Source organism: Ovis aries, chromosome 13 (assembly GCF_016772045.2).
Source record: "Ovis aries strain OAR_USU_Benz2616 breed Rambouillet chromosome 13, ARS-UI_Ramb_v3.0, whole genome shotgun sequence".
In the NCBI taxonomy this organism is placed as follows: Eukaryota; Metazoa; Chordata; class Mammalia; order Artiodactyla; family Bovidae; genus Ovis; species Ovis aries.
In genome coordinates this window covers 59,449,603-59,475,825 of record NC_056066.1, presented here as the reverse complement: position 1 = coordinate 59,475,825, position 26,223 = coordinate 59,449,603, and the positions used below count along the sequence as shown (strand labels likewise).

At 51.2% G+C, this 26,223-nt stretch overlaps 2 protein-coding genes across 6 annotated transcripts in view; one reads left to right on the top strand and one right to left on the bottom strand.

Annotated features, from left to right (window-relative positions):
- Window positions 1-6,171, top strand: part of SNPH (syntaphilin) — a 44,644-nt gene extending 38,473 nt beyond the window's left edge. For all 3 annotated transcript variants that reach the window (XM_042229944.2, XM_060396982.1, XM_027977030.3), the window contains one exon: window positions 1,074-6,171. In XM_042229944.2, the coding sequence (XP_042085878.1) occupies window positions 1,074-2,265 (1,192 nt within the window). In that variant the 3' untranslated portion in view covers window positions 2,266-6,171. The remainder of the gene's footprint in view (window positions 1-1,073) is intronic.
- On the bottom strand, window positions 6,019-24,888 carry SDCBP2 (syndecan binding protein 2). Of its 3 annotated transcripts, none has more exons than XM_060396983.1 (9): window positions 19,242-24,888; window positions 15,182-15,316; window positions 14,457-14,526; window positions 13,731-13,831; window positions 9,583-9,741; window positions 8,625-8,800; window positions 8,374-8,545; window positions 6,735-6,826; window positions 6,019-6,555 (listed from the first exon to the last, which is right to left on the bottom strand). In XM_060396983.1, exons 2-9 carry the CDS (start codon window positions 15,233-15,235, stop codon window positions 6,501-6,503), a joined length of 879 nt encoding a protein of 292 aa, XP_060252966.1. In that variant the 5' UTR covers window positions 15,236-15,316; window positions 19,242-24,888; the 3' UTR covers window positions 6,019-6,500. The 3 variants fall into 3 exon arrangements, with proteins under 3 accessions (XP_060252966.1, XP_027832828.1, XP_027832830.1); XM_027977027.2 differs by having other exon boundaries at window positions 24,837-24,888; XM_027977029.2 differs by having other exon boundaries at window positions 15,182-15,254; window positions 24,837-24,888.
- Between the last annotated feature and the right edge of the window lie 1,335 nt (window positions 24,889-26,223).

The window sequence follows — 26,223 nt, the reverse complement described above, 5'->3', positions numbered from 1 at the left end:
TCTAATCTGCCTTTGAAAAGAACACGATGCTGGATCTGGGTTGGTCACTCTGCTGGCCTTATAAACCCCAAAGTGACGGACATGCCATTTGGATTTTATTTATGTGAATGGAGGGTTTGGGACGAGTGGCTGCATGCAGGTTGATTTCAGTTCCATGAAAGATTTTCCTCCTTTCTTACTGCTTTTAGCTCATCCTGATGAGTTTCACCCCGGCTTTTCCTCTGGACTAGATGGCATCATTTCCTACTTCACCTCCCTCCCCTGCACTGCCCCCCAGATTCATCTAAGCCTCAGGGATTTTAAAAGCCTGAGAGTTTCTGGCCGAGACTCTTCTGACAGTCTGTTGCCTGCTCTTGCCGCTCCTCTTGGGAGTAGCTCTGTGCCCTTTTCAGCAATCTTCTGGGCCTCTCCTCTCGACAGTACTTACAAGAAGGGCACATCTGGCACAGATAAGACAGCCCTCTGTTCTTATCACGCTCCTCGGACTCATCCACCACTTCTCACCCTCCCCTAGAGGGAAGATGTAACATTATCAGCTACGTTCACGGCAGTAATTTCTCTCATAAAAACGGAGTGGTTTGTCGCCCTCTCCCCGGAGTCTCTGGTCAAATAACCCTCCACTGAAAATTTCCACCACCGGCTTTTGTAGGAGGCCACATCGCTCTGGGCAGAGCAGAGATTTTAGGTTTCATTTTTGTTGTTTTATGTTAAAGAGTTTTAAATGGATGTACTAAGTTTTTGTAGAAATTGCATTTTTAAACTGAGGTCTTCATCATCGACTCTCTTCTTTGGGTAGTGGATGTCAAAGTGGACAGTCGTCGGCATTTCGGCTCTAGGGGGTGGGAATGCGACGGTGGCTTCTTGTCCCCCAAGGAGGAGGCTCCTCTGTCCTGACCCCTTACCCCTCTCCCACTCCCACTGCTTCCCTGGTGGAATAAAGAGGATGAGGAAGAAGGCATCGACTCGGTCCTTTGTTTTTAGTGCTTTTTGTCCTTGGGGACTCCCCCCTCCTTGCCTGTCCTTAGTGGAGCGCCCAGCCAGGTGATGAGTGCGGGTGTCTCATCCGCTCGCAGGGACACAGAGATTGATGACCTGAAGACGCAGCTGTCGCGCATGCAGGAAGACTGGATTGAGGAGGAGTGCCACCGTGTGGAGGCCCAGCTGGCCCTGAAGGAGGCCCGCAAGGAGATCAAGCAGCTCAAGCAGGTCATCGACACCGTCAAGAACAACCTGATCGACAAGGACAAGGGGCTGCAGAAGTACTTCGTGGACATCAACATCCAGAACAAGAAGCTGGAGACGCTGCTGCACAGCATGGAAGTGGCCCAGAATGGCTTGGCCAAGGAGGACGGTGCGGCCGAGTCGGCTGGTGGCTCCCCGGCCCGCTCTCTCACCCGCAGCTCCACCTACACCAAGCTGAGCGACCCCGCTGTCTGCGGTGACCGCCCGCCTGGGGACCACCCTGGCACCTCGGCCGAGGATGGGGTCGACAGCGGCTTCACGGCCAACGATGACACCCTGAGCCGGACGGAGGCATTGGAGGCCAGCAGCCTGCTGTCGTCAGGGGTGGACTGCGGCCCCGAGGAACCCTCGTCTCTACACAGTTCCTTCAGCCTGGGGCCCCGCTTCCCCGCCAGCAACACCTATGAGAAGCTGCTGTGTGGCACGGAGGCTGGCGTGCAGGCCAGCTGCATGCAGGAGCGTGCCATCCAGACGGACTTCGTGCCATCCCAGCCTGACCTGGACACCATCCTGGAGAAAGTGACCCAGGCCCAGGTCTGTGGGATGGTCCCCGAGTCAGGGGACAGGCGCCCGGAGCCAGATCCCCACCCCCCGGGGCCCAGAGACCCCAACTCTGCAGTGGTGGTGACGGTGGGGGACGAGCCGGAGGCCCCAGAGCCCATCACCTGGGGGCCCACCCCACACCGCCCTGGTGCCCACCCAAACCCCAGCCCGTCAGTGAGCGTGGCATGCCCCGTGGAAGAGGAGGAGGAGGCAGCCACGGCCGAGAAGGAGCCCAAGAGCTACTGGAGCCGCCACTATATCGTGGATCTGCTGGCTGTGGTGGTGCCCGCCGTGCCCACGGTGGCCTGGCTCTGCCGCTCCCAGCGGCGCCAGGGCCAGCCCATTTACAACATCAGCTCCCTGCTGCGGGGCTGCTGCACCGTGGCCTTGCACTCCATCCGCAGGATCAGCTGCCGCTCGCTGAGCCATCAGGGCCCGAGCGCCGCTGGCACGACAGCTGGAGGCAGCTCCCAGCTCTGAGGAGGGCCGGCTCGGGCAGAGGCTCCCACGGCCCAACTACCGATTGTAGGGGTGCCACCCTCCCTCTCACACCTTCCCCTGGGGCATCATCTTATTTCTTTAGTTTGGGGTTTGGAGGTGGCTTTTTCAGGATGATTACCGTATCAGAGGCTGGGAGTGAAGGTTGGGGGAAGGTGTCCGAAAACTGCGACAGGAGAGAAGGGAAGAGAGACCAAGAGCCAGGAGGCCCGCTGATCAGACACACTGCAGAGAGAGACAGTGGCGAGGCCCCCACCCCAGCCCCCCGCCCCCCAGGCCCCCACACAGGGCAGCCGCTGCTCAGGAAGTCTCCCGTGTGATGATCCGGGAGGCCAGCCTTGACTTGTCAGCCCAGCCTCCCCATCCCCCGCCCCCAGGTCCTGTCTGTTTCCCTGTGTACCCCAGGCCTTGTCTCCCAAGCCACCCCTTGCCCTCAGCCCAGGCTTCTGGGCCAGTATTATCTCCTCAGATGGAGGCAGCTGTGACCCAAAGTACAGGCAGGGGACTGGGGCTCAGAGAAGGTCTGGAACCACTTGGCATGCGCTGAGCTCCAGCCTCTTCAGACTTCTTTCTCCCCACTTGGGATCTGGGAGCACAATCAGGCCACGGGCTGGAGGAAAGATAGTGATGGGCAACAGGTGGCAGAAGACAGTATGGGTCCCCTGTCTGTCTGTTCATCTCAGACCTTTCCCATCTCACTTTTTCCTCTTGGAGTTTCTGAGGGTGTCAGGTCATTCTTCTGTGAGAGCCAGACTGGCCTGAGCCCCAGCTCCCATCTGGAGACTCTGCCAGCACCAGAGAAGGAGATGGGGCTGGCAGCTCAAGGGGGCTTCTCCAGCCTCTGAGATGAGGCCCTGCAGCCTGGGAGGCAGGGCTGGACTCAGCAACCCCAGCTGGTTTCACTCCAGCCCCTGGAGCTTGCCCAAGTTTCTCCAGGGACCTTAGGACCAACTTCTGCTTTGCACTATGTTCATTTTGGGGCTTGGTTCTCATGCATCCCAGAATCTCCCGTGAGGTGGCTGCTTGCTTTCTAGGATGAAGTTTCCTAAATCTTACACCCATCTGCCTCTGGAGGAATATTCAGCAGGATAAATGGCAAAATGAGGTGCTGAAGCCGTAATGTCTGTCCAGGCCAAAGCAGGGTGCTCTGGGATGTTTCCTAGGTGGGAGTGGAGTAGGGCTTCCAGCCCAAGGCCAGTCAACCTGGAAAGGTTCACTGGGCCCCCCTCCTTCCCTGGGACTACGTCTGGGTCCCCCAGCAAAACTGCTGACACTTTATTAGCATTCTTATTTTACAGAGTAAACCCATTCCTCTTCCCCTTCAGGGCGTATACCTATCTACTCACCCCACCCACTCCTCAGACTTACGCCCTACATTGGAGCAGGGGTGGGGAGCATTGGTGGGACCCTGTATCTTACTCAGCCCTCTGGCCTAGGGGGCCACTCTGGTTCTGCCCAAGTGGCTTGCCCACCCCCGCTGTTTCAGCAGCTGTCACCTGGACTCTGCCCTTCCTCTCTGTACCTCCGCTGGTGCGGGGGATGCCTGCATGCCCTGGGGATGGGCAGCCAGCCTAGCCACCAGCTGGGGGAGAGCCCCTCAGCCACGTGCTTTGCATCTCTGAAGCCCCCCTGTCCTCACTCCAGGCCTCAGACCTGCCATCCTTTGTGGAGCTCCCCCTGATCCCAGCCGAACCAAACCTGAACTCTGGGGGCAGGGTTGGGCTGCCCCACGGGACCCTGGGCTCATGACATGGAGGGGCAGTGGACAGCCCCCATCCAAACCCAAGCTAAGACTGGCCATGGACCCCGCCTTGTGCCGTGTACTCACGGAGCTGCGCAGTGTCTCCTTAGAAATAGTCAAAAGCTTTGCCAAGAAAATAAAGGTATGACTATATTTGACAACATAAAATCTATATATTTTTCATCCCTGGAATCTAGTCGAGCTGCGTAGCCCCTCTGCTCCTGTCTGCGTCTTGCTGTCTGTGGCCTTCCTACTGTGTCTTGTGTTTTGGTGGACGTGTTCAGGGCCAGGGTCGTGGTCCACTCTGTCCCTAATTCTGAACAAGCCCCTCGGGAAGAGTGTGGACTCAGGTATGTGGACAAGGTGAGAGGAACTGGTGCCACCCTCTACTCTTGCTCTGGCCTGAGACCTGCCTGCCTGGTCAGAGGCCCCCCAGCCCACTCCGGGTCCTCTCTTTTGTGGGGCTGGTGGGACCTTCGACAGGCTTTGTCTCTTGTCAATGGAGGAGGCGACTCTTCGGCCCAAGCCCGGGACAGGTGCTGGGACCGTGTCGGCCAGGCTCCAGCTTGTGCCTGTGTGCGTGTGTGTGTTTGGGATCCCGCATCTATGCAAAAGGGGCAGAGCTGCCTGGGCAGCTCCGGCGGTAAGAGGCAGTGGCCCGCCGGCTCAGGCTCCAAGCCCAGACTGCAGGGCCCAGAATGTGGGGCTGGAGGCAAGGCCAGGGCCCCGGAGCCTCCCGCTGAGTGCTCATCTTCCAAGGCTCCCCTTTTCCTCCCTGCTTAATACCTCCTCCTGTTGGGCTGTGACCTTCTCTCCTGCCCTCCGCATCTAGAGCAGAAATCTCTGGGGCCTCCTCCTCTCCCCAGCCTCTGGCTGGAGCTGATTAGATCCTGAGCAACACTGTTCTCAGGAATCACCTTTTGGAACTGCTGGTCCCTTGGAGCGCTGCTGCCAGAATTGGCTTCCCCTCAGTTGTGGGGTCCAGGCTGGGGTTGGCCCTGCTACTCCCCTGGTGCAGGCTCAAGCAGGAATCAGAGTCAGGGGCAGTACTCTGCTCAGAGAGCTGGCCTCAAGTGAAGTTTATTCCACATATCTCCCAAGGGGATAACTTAGCTCTACAATGAACACCGTTCCCAGTCACCAGTAGCACCAGGGTACCTGGCAGCACCTTGTGGGGGCGGCACAGGGGGCAAGTGACAAAGTTCTGGGGTGGAGGCCTACGGAGGGGCCTCTGCCCAGTGAACTCATGACCCCTCTGTGACCTAGGGGTCAGTATAAACAAGTCATAGTGCACTGTTATATTCAGCCATGCCCTTGACAGAGAATTCAGGGGATACAGGAAGGGGGTGGGAGGTGGGGAGGGGTCTTCACTTTGTCTCCTTTGTCCTTTTGATCTGACAGAGTTGTACCTACAGCAGAACAGCTCTGGATTAAAGCATGAAAACACAACCAGATCCATTGCCTGTTTTCTTTATATTGTGTCTTTTGGGGCAGTGAGGGGGATGAAGGGGGCTCACGCTGTCCCCGCCCACATGGGAGTCAAAACTCACACCCTGGAAAGAGCTGAGTGGGCAGATATCTTTCCTGAGGTAGAGGGAACCTGAGAGCTGCAAGCTGGCTCAGCTCTACCATGCGTCACTTGGGGGTCACTTGGCACCCCCGTTGGGCCCTGAGAGTGCACCCATTCCATCCTCTCCAGCACCCCTGAGGTGATTTTCACACCTACAGATGCAGAAGCCAGCTGGAGTCACTGAGCAGGGGGCGTTCTAAGGCTGGTGCCCCCTTCCAGAGCCCACACTGTCCCCCACCACCACCCAGTCATCCCAGCCTCACACCAACAGGCAGCATGTGACTCTGGCCAGGCCAAGCCAAGCCATGCTGTCAGAGGCAATGCATAGAAAAGGCCTCGGTCTCACCACTGCTTAAAAGACAACCAACACTGGTGCGTAATGGGACTGAGGATTCTGGAATATCAATTACTTCTGAGGAAGGGATTTTATTTAAAATCAAATCTTTATTCAAAAGCCCGTGAAGGGTTAAAACTATACAGTTTGTGACAAAGAACAAGTAAAGGAAAAAGAAACAATTCTTACCAAAAAAAAAAAAAAAACTATTTCTGTTCTCAAAACACGGAACTGTTTTACTGGTAGAGGCAAAAATTTGAAAGGGACCCAGCTGCAACTTTAGAAAGTGTTTAGCTGGCCGGCCGACGTGACGAGCATTTAAATCAGCACAGAGAATGGCTGCCTGTGGGCCCTGTCCCGGCCTTAGCCCAGTTGAGTGGCTGAGACTCCAACAAGGCCAGTGTATGTAAATAACAGGCGCACAGGATGCCATGTCGCCCCGCCCGGAACACGCCCCCTTGAGAAGACCCCGCCCCCCGAGACGGCCCCGCCCCCAGGCAGCAGGTCTCCGCAGGCACGGACATTCCCTTTCTGGCAGGAGGGTGACAGGGTTGAGCTGCCGTCCCGCGGCCTCAGACGTCAGGGATGGAGTGGTCCATGGTATGGTGGAGCAGGTTCGAGGACAACCTAGATACAGCAACAAGGACAGTCGCCAAAACTGGCAGCACCTTCTCCCCTTTCCCCCCAAAACCTGTGCCTCCCTTGCCTCACCCCAAGTTACCAGAAGCCGGCAGCCAGAAGGTGGGGAGGGGAGGGGGTAGGGAGGAGGGGAGGGGGTAGGGAGGAGGGGAGGGGGGCAGCCTTACTTTTTGACCATGTGCTCATAGATGACGGTGGGGATGATGGTCAGGGTGATGACGTTCCCGGCGGTGGCCAGAATCTCTGTGACTTCTTTGTCCTGGAGAAGAGGTGAGTAACGGTCACCTTGGGGGCCAGGGGCAACTCTGAGGCACCTCTGTGAAGTGGTCAGCGTGGCCCTGCTGGAGTCCACCACTGACAATGACGGTAGGGAATAGGTTGCCCCTTGAGTGAGGGTGGCAGGCCCCCAGCTCAAGCAAGAATGTGGGCCTCCCATCTGAGGCTCTCTCAGTAAAACAGACTGACCTCTCCTACCCTCACCTCAAGGGCCTATGTGGGCCTGACACCAAAAGGCCTCACGGACATGACTTCCCCCAAAGAGCCCCGGGAATCCCACCAACCACATGTGTATGCCGTCTCCTGGGCCCCAGTCACACCAGGATTCTGACCTCAAAGCAGAAAGAGAACCACACTGCAGTGGGGGGACAAGGGGGGACAGTAGGCACACCCACCCACCCTCTTCTCTGGGCTCCTGTCAGCCTGAGCCGAGGCCGTGGGGTACCTCTTCCTCTTAATCTTGTTGACCAGCAAAAAGAAAGGCCTGCAGAAGCCGTTCAGATTGTGGGGAGAACAAGACACAAGAAGCACCTACAGAGAGTGTGCCGAACAACCCAAAGCTGAATGCTAACGCACGAGCCGAGCCTCTGGCCCTTACCTGGAGACCGTGACCTTGACTTTACATAGACCCCCGACTTGGCTGTGTGTTTTCCTAGCTGTGCCAGGATCAGTGGGAGAAGATGTGCCAGATGGGACCAGACCGTCAGGCACAGGGGAGAAGATGTGTGACAAGAGTGACCTGGGGATGGCCCTTATGAGGGAGGGGGAGTGGCTCACAAGACTGTGTCATCTGTGGGATGAGATGGCAAGACCCCCCAGGCCACCTCCACCTGCCTGCGAGCCCCAAAGCCCTGGATGCTGGAGTGGGGGGACCCTCACTCTAAATCACAACTGGAATTAAGAACCGCTTTCAGTCCTGGTGGCATCAACCAGAATAAACCGCTCTCATTTGTCCAGGGACCAGAAGCCATGTGACTCATCCTCTTCTGGGGTCCATTCCCCGAAGGCACCCACCCTGTCCCCTAGTCTACATCACAGCACTGGCCCCAGACCATTTGCTCCTTCTTGTATTTAAAGATAAAACTCACCACACACACACACTGTTGGGGAGAGGAAAGAGGTAGGCAATGGGCTTCTGAAGAGCCATTTCCTAAAATATTCCTATTAGTGAACATGATCCAGGATACAAACCGAAATATCACACAGAGTAGTCCATGCAGCCAGGAGCCCCTCACCCCTGCCCCGGACACCTGTTTCCTTACACACGTCATCACCGCCACCACCACTTGCTGTCACACCTCTGGCCTTCATGAGTAAGTAACAACACCGAGCATTTACTGAGCACTCAGTGTCTGCACTGTGCTCGGAGCACTTGTACCTTTGTCTCATTGAATCCCTGCAGCAGCCTTAGGATGAGGATCTGAAGCTGGGTGGGGGCGGCAGCCCACCCACAGACACGAACCTTCCCACCACCTCTCAATCACCCAGTCCCTGAGGTCCTGGGATGGAGCCATGCTCCGCCTTGCTTACCTTCAGCCCGATGACGTTTTGCCCATTCACCTCACACACATAGTGGTTGGTGAGAAGCCCATTGCGGGCCGCAGAGCTCCCTTTGACCAAAGAGATGATCTTCCCCTTCTTGATGACGAAGCCGACGTGGCCTGTGCTGTCCTTGTGCATGGTGATGGTCCGCTGGAACGGCCTGGCAGGGAGGGATGGTGAGCTGGGCCTGGGGCATAACCAAGGGCAGACAGACAGGCTCCTGGGACCCGGGTGCTCACCTGTCCCGAACGACTATGACAATCTTCTCGGCAGATGCCTTCTTCACCACCTGGTGGGCTTTGTCTGTGCTCCACCCAGCACAGTCACGTCCATCAATCTGCAGAATCTGGTCCCCAAAGCGCAGCCCCACCAAGGATGCAGGGGTGTTGGCCTGGACCAGCTGCACGAAGAGCCCCTGGAGGAGGCAAGCCCCCCAGTCAGTTCCCCCAGCCCAACCTGAGCCCAGGTGCCTCCTCCTGGGCTGCTGTTTGCCTCCTGATCTTCTCAGAGCCTACTGGGCCCTGGGACTGCAGCTCTGTACAGCAACATACAGGGTACCCCATTTTCCTGGTGAGGAAGTGAGCCACACAGCTAGGAAGCAACGGAGTCAGGAATTCAGGAGTTTTCCCAGTATCTCAGATGATAAAGCATCTGCCTGCAATGCAGGAGGCTCGGTCAATCCCTGGGTTGGGAAGATCTTCTAGAGAAGGGCATGGCTACCCACTCCACTATTCTTGCTTAGAGAATTCCACAGACAGAGGAGCCTGGCAGGCTACAGTACATGAGGTCACAAAGAGCTGGACGTGGCTGAGTAACTAACACTTTCAGGAATTCCAACTAGTGGTTGCATCCCCAGTCACTAGACTACAAGGCCTCTCATGCTGGCATCTGAACCAACCCCGCCACACCCTTCGCCTTACACTGTCTTCAGAAAGCCTCCCAGAAGCCAGATCCCTGTGAGTGGGGAGCAAGGAGGCATGAAGTCCCAGGAGGGGCAAGTGGAGGGTCCCTAGCACAACCCAGAGCAAGCCCAGAGCAAGCGCCTTATGGGAGGCGATGGAAAGGACGAGCCTGTCTAGGGCTCAGGTGAACCTTGGCTCCCCCGGGCAGCTCGGGCCGCAGGCAGGCGCAGTCCAGCACGCAATCTCTCTCTGCGTTCCGCGGGGCCCCTCCCCTCCCGCCCGACCCCAGCCCCACCTTGTCGATGGCCTGCAGCCGCAGCCCGGTCTTGCCACGCTCGTCCTTGCATAGGTGGATCTCGCGCACCCCGGGCTTGATCTCCGCACGCAGTGCGCCCAGGCTGTTCCCGGACACCGGCGCCACCACCTGGCCCGGCGATGGGCCCGAGACCGCTGCCTGCAGACCACAGGGGAGAAGAGGTCAGCCAGCGCCGTGGGGCCTCGTGCCTCAAGGGTCCAAGCGTGGGAACAGGGATTGGCAAAAGAGAACCGGGTGGACCCTGAGCTCCAGCCCACCGCAGACCACACACACACCTCTTGCGAGCAAGAGGACACATGGCGCCATGAAGCCGCTAGGGGGCGTCAAAGTCCACACCCCAAAAAAACACAGCCAGGAAAATAGAGCCGGGAGGACAGGTGCGTATTATAGAAAAAGGGTCTTCATTTTCCAAGACAACTTGGTGTCAGAAGAACCTTTTTAAATCCACTTTAAAAGATTCACAGAAAATCGTGAACAATGAGGGGGTAAAGGAGCTCAAGTTGATTTCTGCCTTGAAAAAAAATTTGTCAAAAGTATCAAGATGAGTGAATACTATTCCCCCCATCAAAAGATCTGGAACAAGGCAAAGATGTCCACTCCCACCACTACTGTTAAATACAGTAATGGAAGAACTAGCCAGATTAGTAAGGCAAGGACAGGAAATAAAAGACATATAGATTGGAAAAGAAAACATAAAATGGTCCCTATTTTCAGATGAGACGATGCTTTACTAGAAAATTCCAAAGAATCTACAGATCAACTCCTAGAACTCATAAGTGAGTTCAACAAGGTCACAGGACACAAGACCAATGCATACCAAAAGAATCAATTGTACTTCTATATACTAACAATGAATACGTGGAAACTGAAATTAAAAATACAATACCACTTACAATCGCTAAAAAAAAAAAAGAAATACTTAGGTGTGGAGCTAATAAAACATATACAGGAATTGTATGCTGGAAATGACAAAACACTGATAATAGAGATCAAAGAAGTGAAGTGAACTGAAATGAAAGTCGCTCAGTCGTGTCTGACTCTTTGCAACCCCATGGAATGTACAATCCATGGAATTCTCATCACATCATCATATGATATTTCTACCTTTAGATAAAAACTGAAATAACCTCAGTAGGATAGATATTAGTAGAAAATAGTGACGTTATTAAAAAGATAAATTTTGAGTACTCATTACTGTTGTTTTTAATATAGTGTATTGTGAGTTTGATAGTGAAAGTCACTTAGCTGTGTCCAACTCCTTTCACCCCATGGATGAATTCTGCAGGCCAGAATACTGGAGTGAGTAGCCTTTCCCTTCTCCAGGAGATCTTCCCAACCCAGGGATTGAACCCAGGTCTCGCGCATTGCAGGCAGATTCCTTATCAGCTGAGCCACAAGGGAAGCCCACAAATACTGGAGTGGGTAGCCTTTCCCTTCTCCAGCGGATCTTCCTGACCCAGGGATCAACCCGGGGTCTCCTGCAGGCGGATTGCAGGCGGATTCTTTACCAACTGAGCTATTGGGGAAGCCTGATCAAAGGTCTAAATAAATAAAGAAATATTTTGTATTGATGGATCAGAAAAACTAGACGAAGCTGTCAACTGTCCACAAATTGATATACATATTTAATGCATTTCCTATCACAGTCTGTATGTTTTGTAGATAGAGGCAAGGTTAATCTAAACTTTACATGAAAACACAAAGGAACTAGAATAGCTAAAACTAGTCTGACAAAAAAGAAAAAAACAGGAGAAATCACTCTACCAGATTTCCAGACTTTCTGTGTAGCTACAGTCATCAAGATAGTGTGGTACTGGGGAGAGACAGACCTTTGGAGCAGAAGAGAGAATATCCAGAAATAGCCTCACACAAGTAGGGGCAACTGCTTCTTAACAGAGGTGTGAGAACGATTTAGTGAAGACAGAAGAGCCTTTTCAACAAATGGCATGGGAGCAACTGAACAGCCACAGGCAAAATATGAATCGTGACCTCATGCCTTATGCAAAGATTAACTCAAGTTCAATCATAAATTTAAACAAAAAACTATAAGAGTTTCAGAAGTAAAAGGGAAATTTTTTCAGAAACCTAGAGCTCAGTCAAGTTTCTTAGGACACCAAGGCATGATCCCCAAAGAGAAAAATCAATAAATTGAACCTCATCAAAATTGAAAACTTTTTGTTCTCCAAAAAACTCTTTTAATACAATGAAAGGAGGTGTTACACAGTGGGAGAAAAATATTTACGAATCAAATGACAAAGGACTTTAGAATAAGGTCTCGAAAGTTGACTTTAAAAAATAATCCATTTAGAAAATAAGCAAAATATATGAAGAAACATTTTACCAAAAAGAATATACAGCTGGCAAATAAGCACATGAAAAGATGTTCAACATCACTAGCCATTAGGAAAGTGCAAGTAAAAACCATGATAAGGCATCACCACACACCTACCATGAGTAAAATTTAAAATAGTGATAATATCAAATGCTGGCAAAGATGTGCCAACAAAACACTCATGCATTGTTGGCAGGAAAATAAAATAATACAGCCACTCTGAAAATCGTCTGACCGTTTCTTTCCAAAAAACAATTAGCCATACATGTATTACACTACCTAGGAATTGCACTCCTGGGCGTCTATCCCAGAGAAATGAAAACTTATGTCTGTACAAAAATCTGTATACAAACATCTGTAATATCTTAGTTTATAATAGACAAAAACTGGAAACAACCAAAATGTCCCTCAAGAGGTTAAACAAACTGAGCTATAGCCACGCAATCCTGCAATGAAAAAGGATGAACTGTTGCAACAGGCGACAGCCTGGAAGGATCTCCAGGGCACAATGCTGAGTGGAAAGAGCCCATCGGAAAAGGTCACACACCATGTGATTTCACTTACATAACCTTCTGAAATGATAAAATTATAGGGATGAAAGCATGCTAGTGACTGCCAAGGGGCTGAGGATGCTGAAGGGGAGGCTGGGCATGATCACAAAGGGGCGGCACGAGGGAGACTTTTGTGGTGATGTAGTTCTGTATCTCGATTGTGCTGGCGGCTGCAGGTGATAAAAAGACACAGAACCTTAGACACACTGCACCAATGGAAAATGCCTGGCTTTGACATTACAGTACAGTTACATAAAATGGAACCATTGGGAAAACTAGCTGAAGGGTACAGAGGACTTCTCTGTCTTGGCAACTTCCTGACTGAATCTCCGATTATTTAAAAAGAAAAACTAAAAATAATTAAAATTTTTAATTACGAAAGTGCATTATCTGTCATTTTTTTTTTCATCAAATTTAGGTTGTCTGGGGCATTGACCAAAAAGAGATCAATAAGTGGATTAAAACTGGACAATGTGACCTACTTTGCTTCCTATGTATGCTTGCCTACATGACTGTCAAGGGCGTCACTTCGGAAAACCACTCCAGGGTGTCACCAACTTTGCTCAGGATCCTACATGTCCTCATCCTTGCTGATTTCTCCTGGGAAGTCATTTGTAAGTGTGGCAGCTCTCATCGTCACTTCTATCAATTTCATGAAATCCCACAGCCTTACCAAGATTAGTATTTGCACTTTGCAATCGATTTGCACTGGACCAGCACAATGGACCAACCAGGAATGTTGAAGCTGATGGGGAGACAGTTTCAGGACTGAGTCTATAAGTGAATACATTTTCAGGAGTGAATATTTCTATGTTATGATTTTTTTTTTTTTTTTGCTCCCTGAAGTCATAGAGAACAAGGGTTAAGCATTATTATTTCATTTGGGGACTGGGGGCTGACAAGCTCCTCCTCACAGGCTCTGTCTAACCATGCAGCTGCTCCCAAGTCACAGGCAGCCCCTCATTAGAAGCACCCAGGCTCAGGCTAGGTTTGACGTCCTCCCTTCTCATCCAGCAAGCTCAGGCCAGCAGGTCAGAGGTCAAAGGGCAGGCAGTGGCCCTCTAGCCCCAAGGCCTGCAGGAAACCATGAAACCCCATGGCACTTCTCATGAAGGTTCAAAGGGAAACATATCATCAAGAAACAGAACCTCAGGGATGCTATACATGCTGAGAGGAGATACAAATCTGTTTAAATGCAAGACCAAGGAAGGAGGGCCCGCATCAGGCGAGAGACAAATACCTACACTGGCACCTTCTGGAGTCTGAGGCAGGCTCTGCTGGACTTCTTGGCTGGAGAGGGAAAGACCCATATAGTTTTCCAATTCTGCCAGGTTAGGGTACAAAACTGATGGGAAGGGAAGGGAAGGGGGAGAAGAGAAAGATGTTATTCTGGCCATGAACTTGGCCACACCTGCCTGGCTCCCAAGTGGTCACTCATCTTTGTTAAGAAACAAAAGGGCCCGAGAGGGTGTTTACTCCAAGGAATGCAGTGTATTATTGAGACGGCTCTGCAGCCCTGGGAACACTCACTGGCAATGTGGGTCCTCCCCTAGGGTGGTCTGCTTCCCCCAGGAGCAGCCTCGGACACAGAGCCCCTCACGGATCACTTTGGTGTTCAGCTCAGATACCTTTGTTTGGCACCAGCCAACTCAAAGGCAGCTCTGGGAAACTGCACGGTAAGGAGAGGAGCTGGGCCTGAGCTCAAGTTTGCTACCACAGGACCAGTCAAGATAGCCAGAGCAGCCCCAGGGCCACCGCATACATCCTGGTCTCCTCACACAGCCTTCCTTGGTGGCCCTAAGTCAGGGCCATCGGGGCCCTCACAAGGTCACAGCTTTTCAGTGTCCCCCTCAAAGTAGGGGGACAACTGTACACAGTGCCTGTGGCTCTGTGGCAGGCGAGAGGCAGGCGCTTGGAAATGGCCAGCAGAAGTCACTCTCGGCTCAAAGCACCCCATCCCCATCACTCACCTGGAGGCTGGAAGTCCCCTTTCCCCCGTACTGGCAGGGCAGGCATCCTCGGTACAGCTCTGGCCTGGGCCTGGGGATGGAAGGGGAGTGCCGCTCAGCTGTGGTCAGAACCCCAGAGCCCTTGGAGCTTGGGGCTCCCTGAGGCTGGGGGTCAGGGCAATAGGTATGCTCGTGGCCTGAGCGGGTATCCAACCTTTCAATAAATGTGGCTTCGCACACCTCCATGCCTCAGGAGGGAGGTTCTCCCAAGGACCTGCAACCCACCGAATGTCACAGCTCATTTACTACCTGCGGTGGCCAAGGTAATTGTCAGTCAAAAAGCCCCCAGTTCTCAAAACCCCCTAGGACCTCATGTAGGATGGAAGGAGGAAAGGGCTTCTGGGGGCTGAGTAGGCCAAACACCACGGCCACAGGATTTACCCTGGAAGCTTGCCCAGAGCATGGGGTCTGCGCGAACCCGAGTGGAGGAAGCACTGGGACTAAGCAGGCACCAGACACAGGCCTGTCTGCAGCTGCTCGTCTTCCCCACCTGATGTGGTCCCACTGCCGTGGCCTCTGAACACCTGCTCTGCCAGCAGCCCCTGCACTGGGGACCCGCATGCCTTGGGGCCAATAAGGAACTCCCAAGGGCCTCCAGCCTTGACCCAAGACCAGCCTCCCTTAGCTACCCTGGGGTAATCCCAAAGCCCCATCAGGGCACCCAGGCTAACAGCCTGGCAGGTTACCTGCATGGCCTGGTCCACCTTCAGGTCCTCCAGAGATGGGTACAGGGTGGCCATGGCTGCTCCTTGGAACACCCTGCAGGGCACAGAGTGGGGTGCTGAGGGATGAGAGGAGGCACAGACATGTGCCACCCAGCACTGTCAGGATGAGAAAGAAGTCAGGAAGGGTAGTATTATTATTACACTACTATTACATGATTATATATAATACATATTTTATATTAATCATATATTGTTATATATTATATTATTATATATGTATATATTATATAATAATATATAATACATATTATACCAGTTATATAATAGATATCATTATCCCCATTTTAGAAATGGAAGAGCTGGGATTGAGCCAGAGTCTGTTTGGTTCCCAAGCCCGTGTTCTCCACTCCTGAAAAATCCCACCCCACCATGTTCAGCTGACTCTGGGCTTTAGAACCTGGACCCAGGGGTCACCCAGGACATGCTAACCAGGCAAAGCAGGACTGGGGAACCATGTCCTTCCCTGCCATGTTTCAAAGGTCAGACAGCCTTACAAGATCTTATTGCTCAAGACCTAAACCTGGTCCAGTTGGTGCACAGTGAGCACCTACTGTATACCCGGCCAGCATTAGGGGTTTGTGCAGCATCCTCCCACAACTGCTCGGGGCTCAGTCCAGTGTCAAGAGGTTGGGGACTTCATATTACAACAGAAAGGCAGCAGGCACTTTAGAATTCCTCCCCTGCCCCCGCCCACCCCTCTCCATCTCTGGGCATTTGATCCCCTACTGCCATTTCCGGCTTCACTGGTGAGTCTTGATCTTGATCATGATAAAGGCCAATGGAAACTCTTAAAAACATGCACACAAACTGTAACAGAGTTTATATGCTCAGCAGAGTATTGTTCAGAGGGATAAAGAAATGATGGGGGACCATAAACATTTACTAAAAACCTTCCTACCTGTCAGGGGAGAACCAGCAGGACCTTGGAGCAAGGTACCCAAAGAATTCAAAGAAATTACCCACCGAAAAGCTTTATTTCCTCCCTAGATTAAATGTGAGCAAGGAGCAGTTTGTCTTTCTGGATTTTTCTCCATTTACCCACTAACACACTGGCTCCATCACATCTACAGGCCTTTGCTGGGCCAGTCCTCACCAGCTGGAAGCCCCTACCCCACCCTCCCACCCTGGCTCCTCAGACACTACTGCTCCCACCCAGGGCCCTGCCCTCAGCAGAGACTTCGGACCAGCCTCTGGTCCTGGGCTCTTCAGTTGTCCTCAGTGTGTCTTCCCACCTGAACTGCAGTTCCTGGCGATCCAGGGGGTCCTATTCACTGCACTGGGCCCACATTCCTGGGCCAGGTCCAGAATCTCTGGGCATCTCCCCTGAGTGATCCCCAGAGTCAAGGTCATCTGCCTCCATCACTCTTCCTTGTCCTTCCTCAGCACCTGCTGCCTTGACATGTATCAACTTTAAGCCTCCCCAACGACCCCGTGCACATGCCGTCCCTTCTAGTCTGCCATCACACCCTATCACCCCCACATCCCATTGCTAATCCTCATGCGGTCCTCCTCCATCTCCCCGCCCGTCCCCACATCATCCTCCTCCATCTCCTCGCTCTTCTGCAGGAACCACAACATCTCCAATGAGTCAACTCAACTGCTGTTCTTTCTGTGTGAGCCTGGAACGCCATGCCCCTGATTAAAGCGCCCCCCCCCCCGCCCAGTGGCTCCCCCACTTTCAGAATTCAGTCCACACGACCTTTACGATTCCTCCAGAGACTGGAACCAGTGGCTCACAGGCCAGATGCAAACAGATGTTGTTTAACTTTGCCAAGAACTTTATACATTCAAAGTTAAAAGCTTAAATGCAGAACTCGACACACCGCACTTAATAATCTAGCTTCACGCTGCTCCTGAAAAAACAGGACACTCTAGCAACCCTGGACCACCGCTGAGTGGCTACATCTGAGTCGCAGCCGACTCCTGGACACCCCAGACCCCCTCAGCCTCTGTTATCTCTTACATCAAGACTGATGTACTCATTGGCCCTGAGTCCCAATAGACATTTGCTTGCACCCCCCGCCTAATTCTCCCGCTTTCTTTCTTTCCAAACGTCTTTCTCCCAATCCCCACCCTCAGCTTCAGCCACAATGAGCTACTTTTAGATCCTTGAATTAATTGAACTTCCTCGTGTCCCCAGGACTTTGCGTGTATTATTATGCCCTCTGTCTGGCATACATTTCTACCCCCTCTGCTCCCCGACTGGCTAACTTCCAATTATTTTCAAGTTCCGTATCAGAGGGCTCTTCAGAAAACTTGCCTTGATTTGTGCTCCCCTGCCCACAGACTCGCCTCCTCTCCCAGCTCAGTTCTTAGTCTGTTGATCATTCACTGCTCCGAAGTTGCCTCTTGATCTACCTATTGGGAGTTCCAAATGGGCAGAAACTAGACCTTCTAATTTATTGTGGAACCCCTAGCCCGTAGCGTGGACGTCAACTCAGTATTTCTAGAAGCAATGCATTCTGCCTGGGCTTCCACGTTTCTCCCTGTAAGGTAAAGCGCTAATGTCCTATGAACGTGCACCTTTCTAGGAATGGAAACCAGGAATGTGAGGTCCCAAACAGGTTTTGTTTACCTTTCACTGGCTTGTTTTTTCTGTTTTCATTTGAATTAGTGTCAACATTTTAAAATCTGGAAATATAAAATTCTCCTCGTCTATCTTGTACAGGAAAAAAACACACACAAAATACTTGGCAATGCAAGAGCAGGAATCATACACATCAACACTCAGCCAGGCAGGAGTCACAGCCTGCCCTTAGATGAGGTTGCACACACCTCTTGTTTCCCAAAGTACCCATCCAGCTGGCTCACACTGCCCGCTTGGTTCCTGGGGGCAGGCAGTTCCAGATCTTTGCCCTCACCTGGTCTTTGGGGCAGAAATGACCATCTTAAGGAGACAGGGATGGTCCAATGGGGAGAGGGAGACAGGCTCTGACCTGCTTTAAATCAGCTAGGGGGAGAGGCCCCTTTGCCTGTGGTCTTCCCTTCTGTGCACACACTCCAGGAGACTTGGACAGTCCTCAGAAGGTACCACCCATCAAATATACCACCCTGGATCACACATGAGCTACAGATGTGAAAATAAGAGGCATCCCTGCCCTGCTTTTTCAAACACTGAAGTAGCAGAGCTTTTATATCTGTAGCAGCTACCATCTGGGCGAGCAGAATCTGAGATCCACTTCCTGGAGATCCTTTCCAGGCTGGGATCACACAACCCGTCCTCCGGCTCTGGGACACTTTCACCACTGCCACCTTCTCTGGGTCTCAACCAAGGTTAGGGATCTGGGTGGAATCAAGAGGCAGGTGTTTCCCTGCCTTTTAGCAATTCACAATATAGTGGGGAATGGCTCCTGCCAGGAAATATGCATATCTCATTCAATTATCCATCTACTCATTCACACTATTTGAGTGTCCATTATGTGCCAGTGACCTTGGACCTGTTTGATATGCAGGTCCCTCTGCTTGGCAGACCACTCTTCTCTGCATAGCCTTTCAAGCCTTTCAAGACTCAGCTCAAATGCAAGTTCTCTGCTTGGCTTTTTCAGGCCGTGGGACCCCTGGCTAGTTGGCTAGGTCTTTTTGTGTCCCCAAACTGACTCGTAGTGCGCCTACTGTCAAGTTATTTATCATATTATATGATTACTATCTGGGTATCCTCTCATTCTGAACTCCAGCTCAGAATGCCAGGGACTGTGTCCTGTTCATCATCCTAAGCCTCCCCCCTGAAACAGCACCCAGCACACAGATGCCGACAAAAGTTGCTATTTCACTGAATAGATAAGTGGTTTTCCAAGAAACAGACTGGAAATTTGTGTGGGCATTCTTGGATGTCACAAGACTGAGGGGACACTAGCGTTTAGGAAGCAGAGAGTAGTGACCAGGACCTTTTGTAATGCACAGAACAGCTCATCACAACAAACTGTCCCGCACAAGTTTCCAATATCCCACCAAGCCTTCATGGAAGCAACAAAAAAAAACCCCTGTGTATAACATTTTATATACAAATACAATGAAACTTTACCTGGTTTTAATATATAATATGCCATCCAGAAATGTATACACCAGCTTATCTGAGGAAGTTATTCTTGGTTTTGTTCACCATTTTGAAAAATAATTGTCAATTCTCCACAACATGGGGAGGTCACCAGAACACACTCGTGTGTGTCTGCAATTGTCGCTGTCACAGTCCCTCCACGCCTGTATACAAATACATTTAAGCCTTGACTCAAGATGCCAAATATAAACCTTGGCAAAATTCAGCTGAATACTATCTATTAAATCCAAGGTGGCCCTAGTGGCAAAGAATCCGCCTGCCAGTGCAGGAGACTGCCTACAAGCAAACAATCCTGGTTGGATCCCTGGGTTGGGAAGATCTCCTGGAGGAGGAAATGTCAACCTGCTCCAGTATTCTTGCTGGGGGAAACCCATGGACAGAGGAGCCTGGCGGGCTACACCATGGGGTCCCAGAGAGTAGGACACGACTCAGCATCTGAGCACACAGATCCAAACTTCCTCAATTTAAGTACAAGTGTGACCCGGTATAACCCAGTCTGAACTTTTACATAGTGAAGTGCATATTCTTTTATTATAAACTACTTTCATTGCCCTCATTTCTCCTTTACAGTGCAGACAGGGCAACATGCTGTTTTGGGGTTTTTTTTTCCAACTTGTTGCTGTTCAGTCACTTGGTCACGTCTGACTCTTTGCAACTCCATCGACTGTAGTGTAGGGCTTCCCAGGTGGCGCTAGTGGTAAAGAACCTGCTTGCCAATGCAGGAGGCGTGAGAGACACGGGTTCAATCCTTGGGTCAGGAAGACCCACTGAAGAAGGAAACAGCAACCCACTCCAGTATTCTTGCCTGGGAAATCCCATGAACAGAGGAGCCTGGCAGAATACTGTCCATAGGGTCACAAAGAGTTGGACACGACTGAAGTGACTTAGTGCAGACTGCAGCATGCCAGGCTTCCCTGTCCTTCACTATCTCCCAGAGTTTGCTCAAACGCATGTCCATTGAGTTGATGATGCCATCCAACCATCTCATCCTCTGCCGGCCCCTTCTCCTCTTGCCCTCAGTCTTTCCCAGTATCAGGGTCTTTTCCAATGAGTAGCTCTTCGCATCAGGTGGCCAAAGTAGTCAGCTTCAGCATCAGTCCTTCCAATGAATATTCAGGGTTGATTTCCTTTAGGATTGACAGGTTTGATCGCTGCTATCCAAGGGACTCTCAAGAGTCTTCTCTAGCACCACAGTTCAAAAGTGTCAATTTTTCAGTGCTCAGACTTCTTTATGGTCCAACTCTCACATCTGTACATCACTACTGGAAAAACCATAGCTTTGACTAGACGGACCTTTGTCAGCAAAGTGATGTCCCTCCTTTTTAATTCCTCTGCCTTTTCTTAATCCAGCTTGTACATCTGGAAATTCTCAGTTCACATACTGTTGAAGGATTTTGAGCTTACTGTGCTAGCATATGAAATGAGTGCAACTGTGCAGTGGTTTGAACATTCTTTGATATTGCCCTTCTTTGGGATTGCAATGAAAACTGAACTTTTCCAGTCCTGTGGCCATTGTTGAGTTTTTCCACATTTGCTGGCATATTAGTGCAGCACTTTAACAGCATCACCTTTTAGGATTTGAAATAGTTCAGCTGGAATTCCATCACCTACACTAGCTTTGTTCACAGCAATGCCTCCTAAGGAGGTGGGGGTGAAAAACCGCTCTGAACAAACCTATCCCCTCCCTCAGCCTCAATTCCCTGCTTTTTGGAAGCAGCCAGGCACACAACTCCGTGAACAGGGGGACCGGGGAAAGCACCACAGGTCCCTAGGGCCTCTTTCCTAATCTGTCCAACGATCGCTGATCAAAGATCTCCAAAATACTCCCATTCTGACCCTCCTGTAGCTCCAAACTCTGCTGGGAATAAGAGAGGCGACCTCCCCTGGTTGCTATGAGTTACAGCAAAGACTCCGCCAGGCCGCTAGGGCGCTCTGAGGCGGCTAGAGCGCATGCGTCTCATCCAGGGCTGCGCGTGGCTACACGCCGTTCCCAGGGTGCTCCGCGGTTGTGGGTGGAAAATGGCAGCCTCCTCTGTGGGTTGTTGGTCGGGTGGGATCCCAGCGTACCTCCGGCCTCTTGCTTTTTTCAGGCGCTCGTGGCTGGCACCCACACACACACACAAAATCAGGTAGAGCAGCAGAATAAGGGATGGAAAGGCTCGATCGGGCTCCGCATCGCCTCTTACCGGTGTGGAAGCTACGCGGATCAAATTGCGCTTTTAATTCTAATGTTTCCCTACGCCTCCTCACGCCCCTGAGCCTTAGTCCATTAACGGCTTCTCGAAGGAGAGCGGGTGCGGCTGAACCCTCCCCTGACTGATAGGATTCCGTTCTGAGGCAGCTGTGGGAGGGAGGAGGGCAAAGTTGACACGCCTGCGCTCCGGGCTGCCTGTTGCTCTTTAGGAAGAGGAAGCTCCAGCGCTCCCGTGGGTTTCGGAAGCACCTTGGATCCCCGAGTATTTCCCACCCATTGAGACGTCACCTTCCCAAGTTTCTTGTCCCGCCCTGACTTCCCGTCCTGGTGCTCCGCCCCAGGAAGATTCACCCTGGGATCTCACCCGAGAATGAGGGCCTGCCGCTCAGGGTGAGGGTCTTGGGCTTGGCCTGGCAGATCACTTCCCACAGCAAAACGACCCACTTGCTCGTTGGTAGAGATTCGGGCAGTTGGGTCTGTGGGGTGCAGGATAAAAGCCTGGGGCAAGGGGGAAGGCCTCCCGGAGGAAGCCAGGGAGCACAGACTGGACTGTGAAGAGGAGGAGAGTGGAGTATGTTACTCCAGGGATGGGAGGCCCAGACCCGAGTCCAGCCGCCTTCCAGATCTTTACTACCTCCCGCTGGTTGAAACTCATTTTTCCCAGCTTTGCTTCCTCTCTACAGTGACCCCACCAAATGCACCCCATGGTCGGAGCCGGAAACCTGGGAGTTAGCCTTGGCTCCTGCCCTCAGAGTAAAATCTCCGACTTCAACTTGATGTTCACATCTCCCTGACCTGACTCCGGATACCTTCTCCACTGACTCCTGATAACCTCACTCTTGTGCACTTACCCTGCATTTCATTCATTCCAGACTCCTGTTGACCGTAACTCACCCTGCTAGTTCATGCCTCTGTGCTTTTACAGGTGCTGTTCCCGCTTGAATGCCATTCACGTCTCCCCCGCCCCCACCACTTTGTTCATCTGGTGAATTCATTTTACCCCCAAATTCCCCAAACCAAACACAAATAAGCAAGTCTCCCTTTTCTAAACCATAGAATCTCATACTCATTCCACTACTAATCTCATCATTCATTCCACTAGTGTTTTTTAAGCTCCTGCTGTGAGCAAGTTCTGCATTTCCTGAGTTGGATTTCCACTACTCTGTATTTGTCTGCCTGTCTCCCTCTCTAGTGAGAAATGTTGCTCATTTCTGAAGCCCTAGTGTTGTGCCCACTCCCTGGCACACAGCAGGGGGTCCAATAACTGTTTCTTGAAACGGAAAGCAGACCCAAGGGGAAGACAAAAAGTTCCAAAAAGACCTTTGAAGAAAAGCCCTGGGCCTAGAAAGGGCGATAAAACAGTGCCCTGTGAGGTAGATGGAAAGGCTGGCTCCTGCAATGACAGTGGAAGAGCTTGCTCAATATGATGCTGGTGATTTCCTACAATTAACTGGCTCCTGTGAAAGGAAAGAACCCATCTAACCTAGCCCACCCAGAGAAATGTTCTTCCATTGCATTTTCCACGATTTCCATCCCTGAGCTTCTGTACTTTGTGGTATTCTGAGTGGTAGCAACTCCCACAACTGAGCAGCAATCAGGTTTTCAGAGACCAGCAAGGCTGAAAAGGGGTCACCAGCCCCCATCTTTGGGCTTTGAAATGAGAACACTTTGTTCCAAAGAGCTGACACTACGGGACGCCCACTTGTTCCTGTGGACAACTCATCCATCCTTTAGAAGACAGTGCGCAGGAGGGAAGCGTGGGTTAGAGTGTCAGAGGAATAGCTCCTGGAAGGCCAAATTAGCCCAGGGATGGTGAGTTGCAAAAGAAGAGGCTGTTGCTAGGCCACCAGCTTATACCCCCCTCCCTCCCTCAGGCTGTACTGCCTGCTGAAGAAAAACTGTGAACTTCTTTCAAGGAGTGCGAATGCTTCTGAACCCAGGCACAGGAGAGGCAGAACAAGAGCAAGGACCTCGGAGGCAGGCAGGATGCGTTCAGACTGACATGCTCTGGCTGGAGAGCAAGCACAGACAAGTCCCTCCTGCATGTCATTTCTTCCTTTGTAATATGAATAACAATACTTGCATCACAGAGTTGTTGTGGAGGTTAGATTCTTGAGATGTGTACAGAAAGTACTACCACAATAAAGGGCATGCAGTAATCCTTAGCTGTTGTTCATTCAGTACATTCCCTTAGCACCTAAGTCCCAGTACTGTTCTAAGTACCGGTAATAGGGCAGGGAACAAAAGAAAAACTCGCCTTTGAAATTCACCTAGCTGGATAAATAAGTGCGTCTGCAGTGTTAGATAGCTAGGTGATTAGGGAAGTGATAGGGAGTGGAGGATAGAGCCTGGAAGTCCAGAAGAGGCTCACTGCTGAGGGTGGGGGCCACAAGTGGCCTAAATGGGGAAGGAAAAGCAGTGAGCTTAGGGTACAGCCACTGCAGTGGCCCTAAGGTGAGAGTGCCTGTTCTGTTTAGGGAATGTCTGACCAGTGAGACTGAAGTCAGTTGTTCAGAGGGGAAGTAGTAGGACAGAAGCTTGGAGAGGTGGTGAGAGAGACTAGAACCCTTACGGCCTGAGGGTCATGCTGAGGGCTTGGCATAGACTCTTGTGAGATGGGAGCCAGCCACTGGAGAATTTTGAGCAGCAGAATGACATGGTCAGACTTTCATTTGGAAGATAGAAGAGGGAGCATGAGTGAACAGAGAGCCCAGGCTAGAGGTGATGGTGGTACAGTTGTTAGTAGTCTGGACCACCGTATGTACAACAGCCCGTGCGGTGCCTGCCCAGCACGTAGCAGCCCCGTCTGAAGCCCCATTTTCTGAGGCTAGCTGTGTGAGGCCTGCTCCTTATATCCATGACCTCATTCAGTTTCCCCAACTGTGTGGGAGTCCCCACAGGAGGAAACCGGTTCTTGGGTCAGGCCACTGGCCCAGGCCCCCAGCAGGTTCTCCTTCCTTGGTAAGGAGCTTGTTGATGGAAACAGCTTCAGGCAGAGAAGTGAGTAACAGAAACTGAAGCCTGCATTCAGTTCCTTGCAGAGATTGCTCTTTGGTTTTCCAGGGGCCCATTGCGAGGAACAAAGTATGGGTCCCGTCCCTGTGATCACTGTCCCAGGCAGTCAGAAGGAGGCTGGATGGAGCCCTAGTGATGTCTGGATAAAGATCACCTACCCTTGAACCTGGCCCAGGGCTGGGCTCAAAAGAGGAAACCCCAGTTTACATTTCACTGCCAGAGAGAAGCACCTTGAGAGGAAAAGGCTTGGAAGTCCCAGAAAGGTCGAAACAGGGAAAGAAGACAGGTGAGAGCAGGTGTCCTCTTCGCCCCCTCCAACCCCCCTGCCAAGGGGCCCTGCGCCCGGCTCTTACCTGTAGTCAGGTGCTGCTGCTCGTCCTTCTCCAGCCACTGCTGGCGGACTCTGGTCCCTCCCTGGAAGGTGGTGGCCCTTGTCCCAGCTGGGTTCCTGCTCACTGGTCAGCTGACTCACCTGGGCCTGGGATGGGCCCAAGTACGTCCCTGCGGCTGGGGTCAACCTGCCTGAGGTCACCAGGTTCAGAGGAGGGCTTTGGCCTTAGTCTGGATGTAGAAATGGGGCTAGGGGCTCACAGCTCCTGTGGGGAGGGGTATGAACCAGACTTCTTGGCCTTGAGGAAATCAGACTTGGATAGGACACCTGTTCCTCTAAACATGAAGGCAGTTTGATGGGTCTTTAAAAATGATCATACCTCATAACCTAGCAATTCCTCTTCTAGGGATTTGTCATAAGAAAATAAGTAGGGTGGGGTCTCAGGGCCCATCACTGTGTTTCTTATAATAGGGAAATCTAGAAGATCAGAAAGCCATCAATGTCATGTAAAGAAGCAATGAGGCATCCTGTGTTACATTTGGTAATACAGAGTCTGTTTTCTTGGCACCACATCAGTACACAAAGATAAACACAAAGTTCTAAAAAGATAGTGATTAAGAAAAAACACAAGGATTAAGTGTGTTTTTCTTATCAGTATTGTTTTAGAGGAGTTTGAAATATGTTTTATAACTTTTTTCTCATCAAAATTACTGCTTCCATTTTTCATTGCCTATTTTAGTAAATGTGATCAGTAGTCACCTAGTAACACAAATGAGAAAACTTAGACACATCTAAGATCTCCACTTCTTTTATACTTCCTACATCTAAATCAGTGGCCAGATCTTATGGTGCATGTATATGAGTGATGAAAAGAGCTTTCTTTTTTCTCTTTTTTCTTTTGGCTTCTTTTGTAAGGTTTTTATTTTTTTACCTTTGTATTTTGTATTGGAGTATAGCTAATTGACAGTGTTGCGATGGCTTTGAGGGCACAGTGGAGTGACTCAGCTGTACACACACGTGTGTCTGTTCTCTTCCCAGCTCCTCTCCTATCCAGTCCACGTGGCAGTGAGCAGAGTTCCCTGCGCTGTACAGTGTGTAGTTGTCGGTTATCCATTTTAAATGTAGCAGTGTGTGCATGTCAATACTGGGGCTCCCTGGCTGCCTGCTCCCTGAATTCTTTCCTTCTGGTAACCTTGGGTTTGTTCTCTTATGAGTCAAAACAGCTTTAATGTACTATGGACTTACAACCACAAACTGTGCAAGCTCAGAAAAGGCAAAATTATTAAAGAACCAAAAACAAAACCAAAAAATTTGGTAATCCTCTCAACAGTATCCCAGATTTTAACATAATAAATAGTATATAGTTATATAATTTAATTATAAAAATATATAACATTTATAATTTTAAT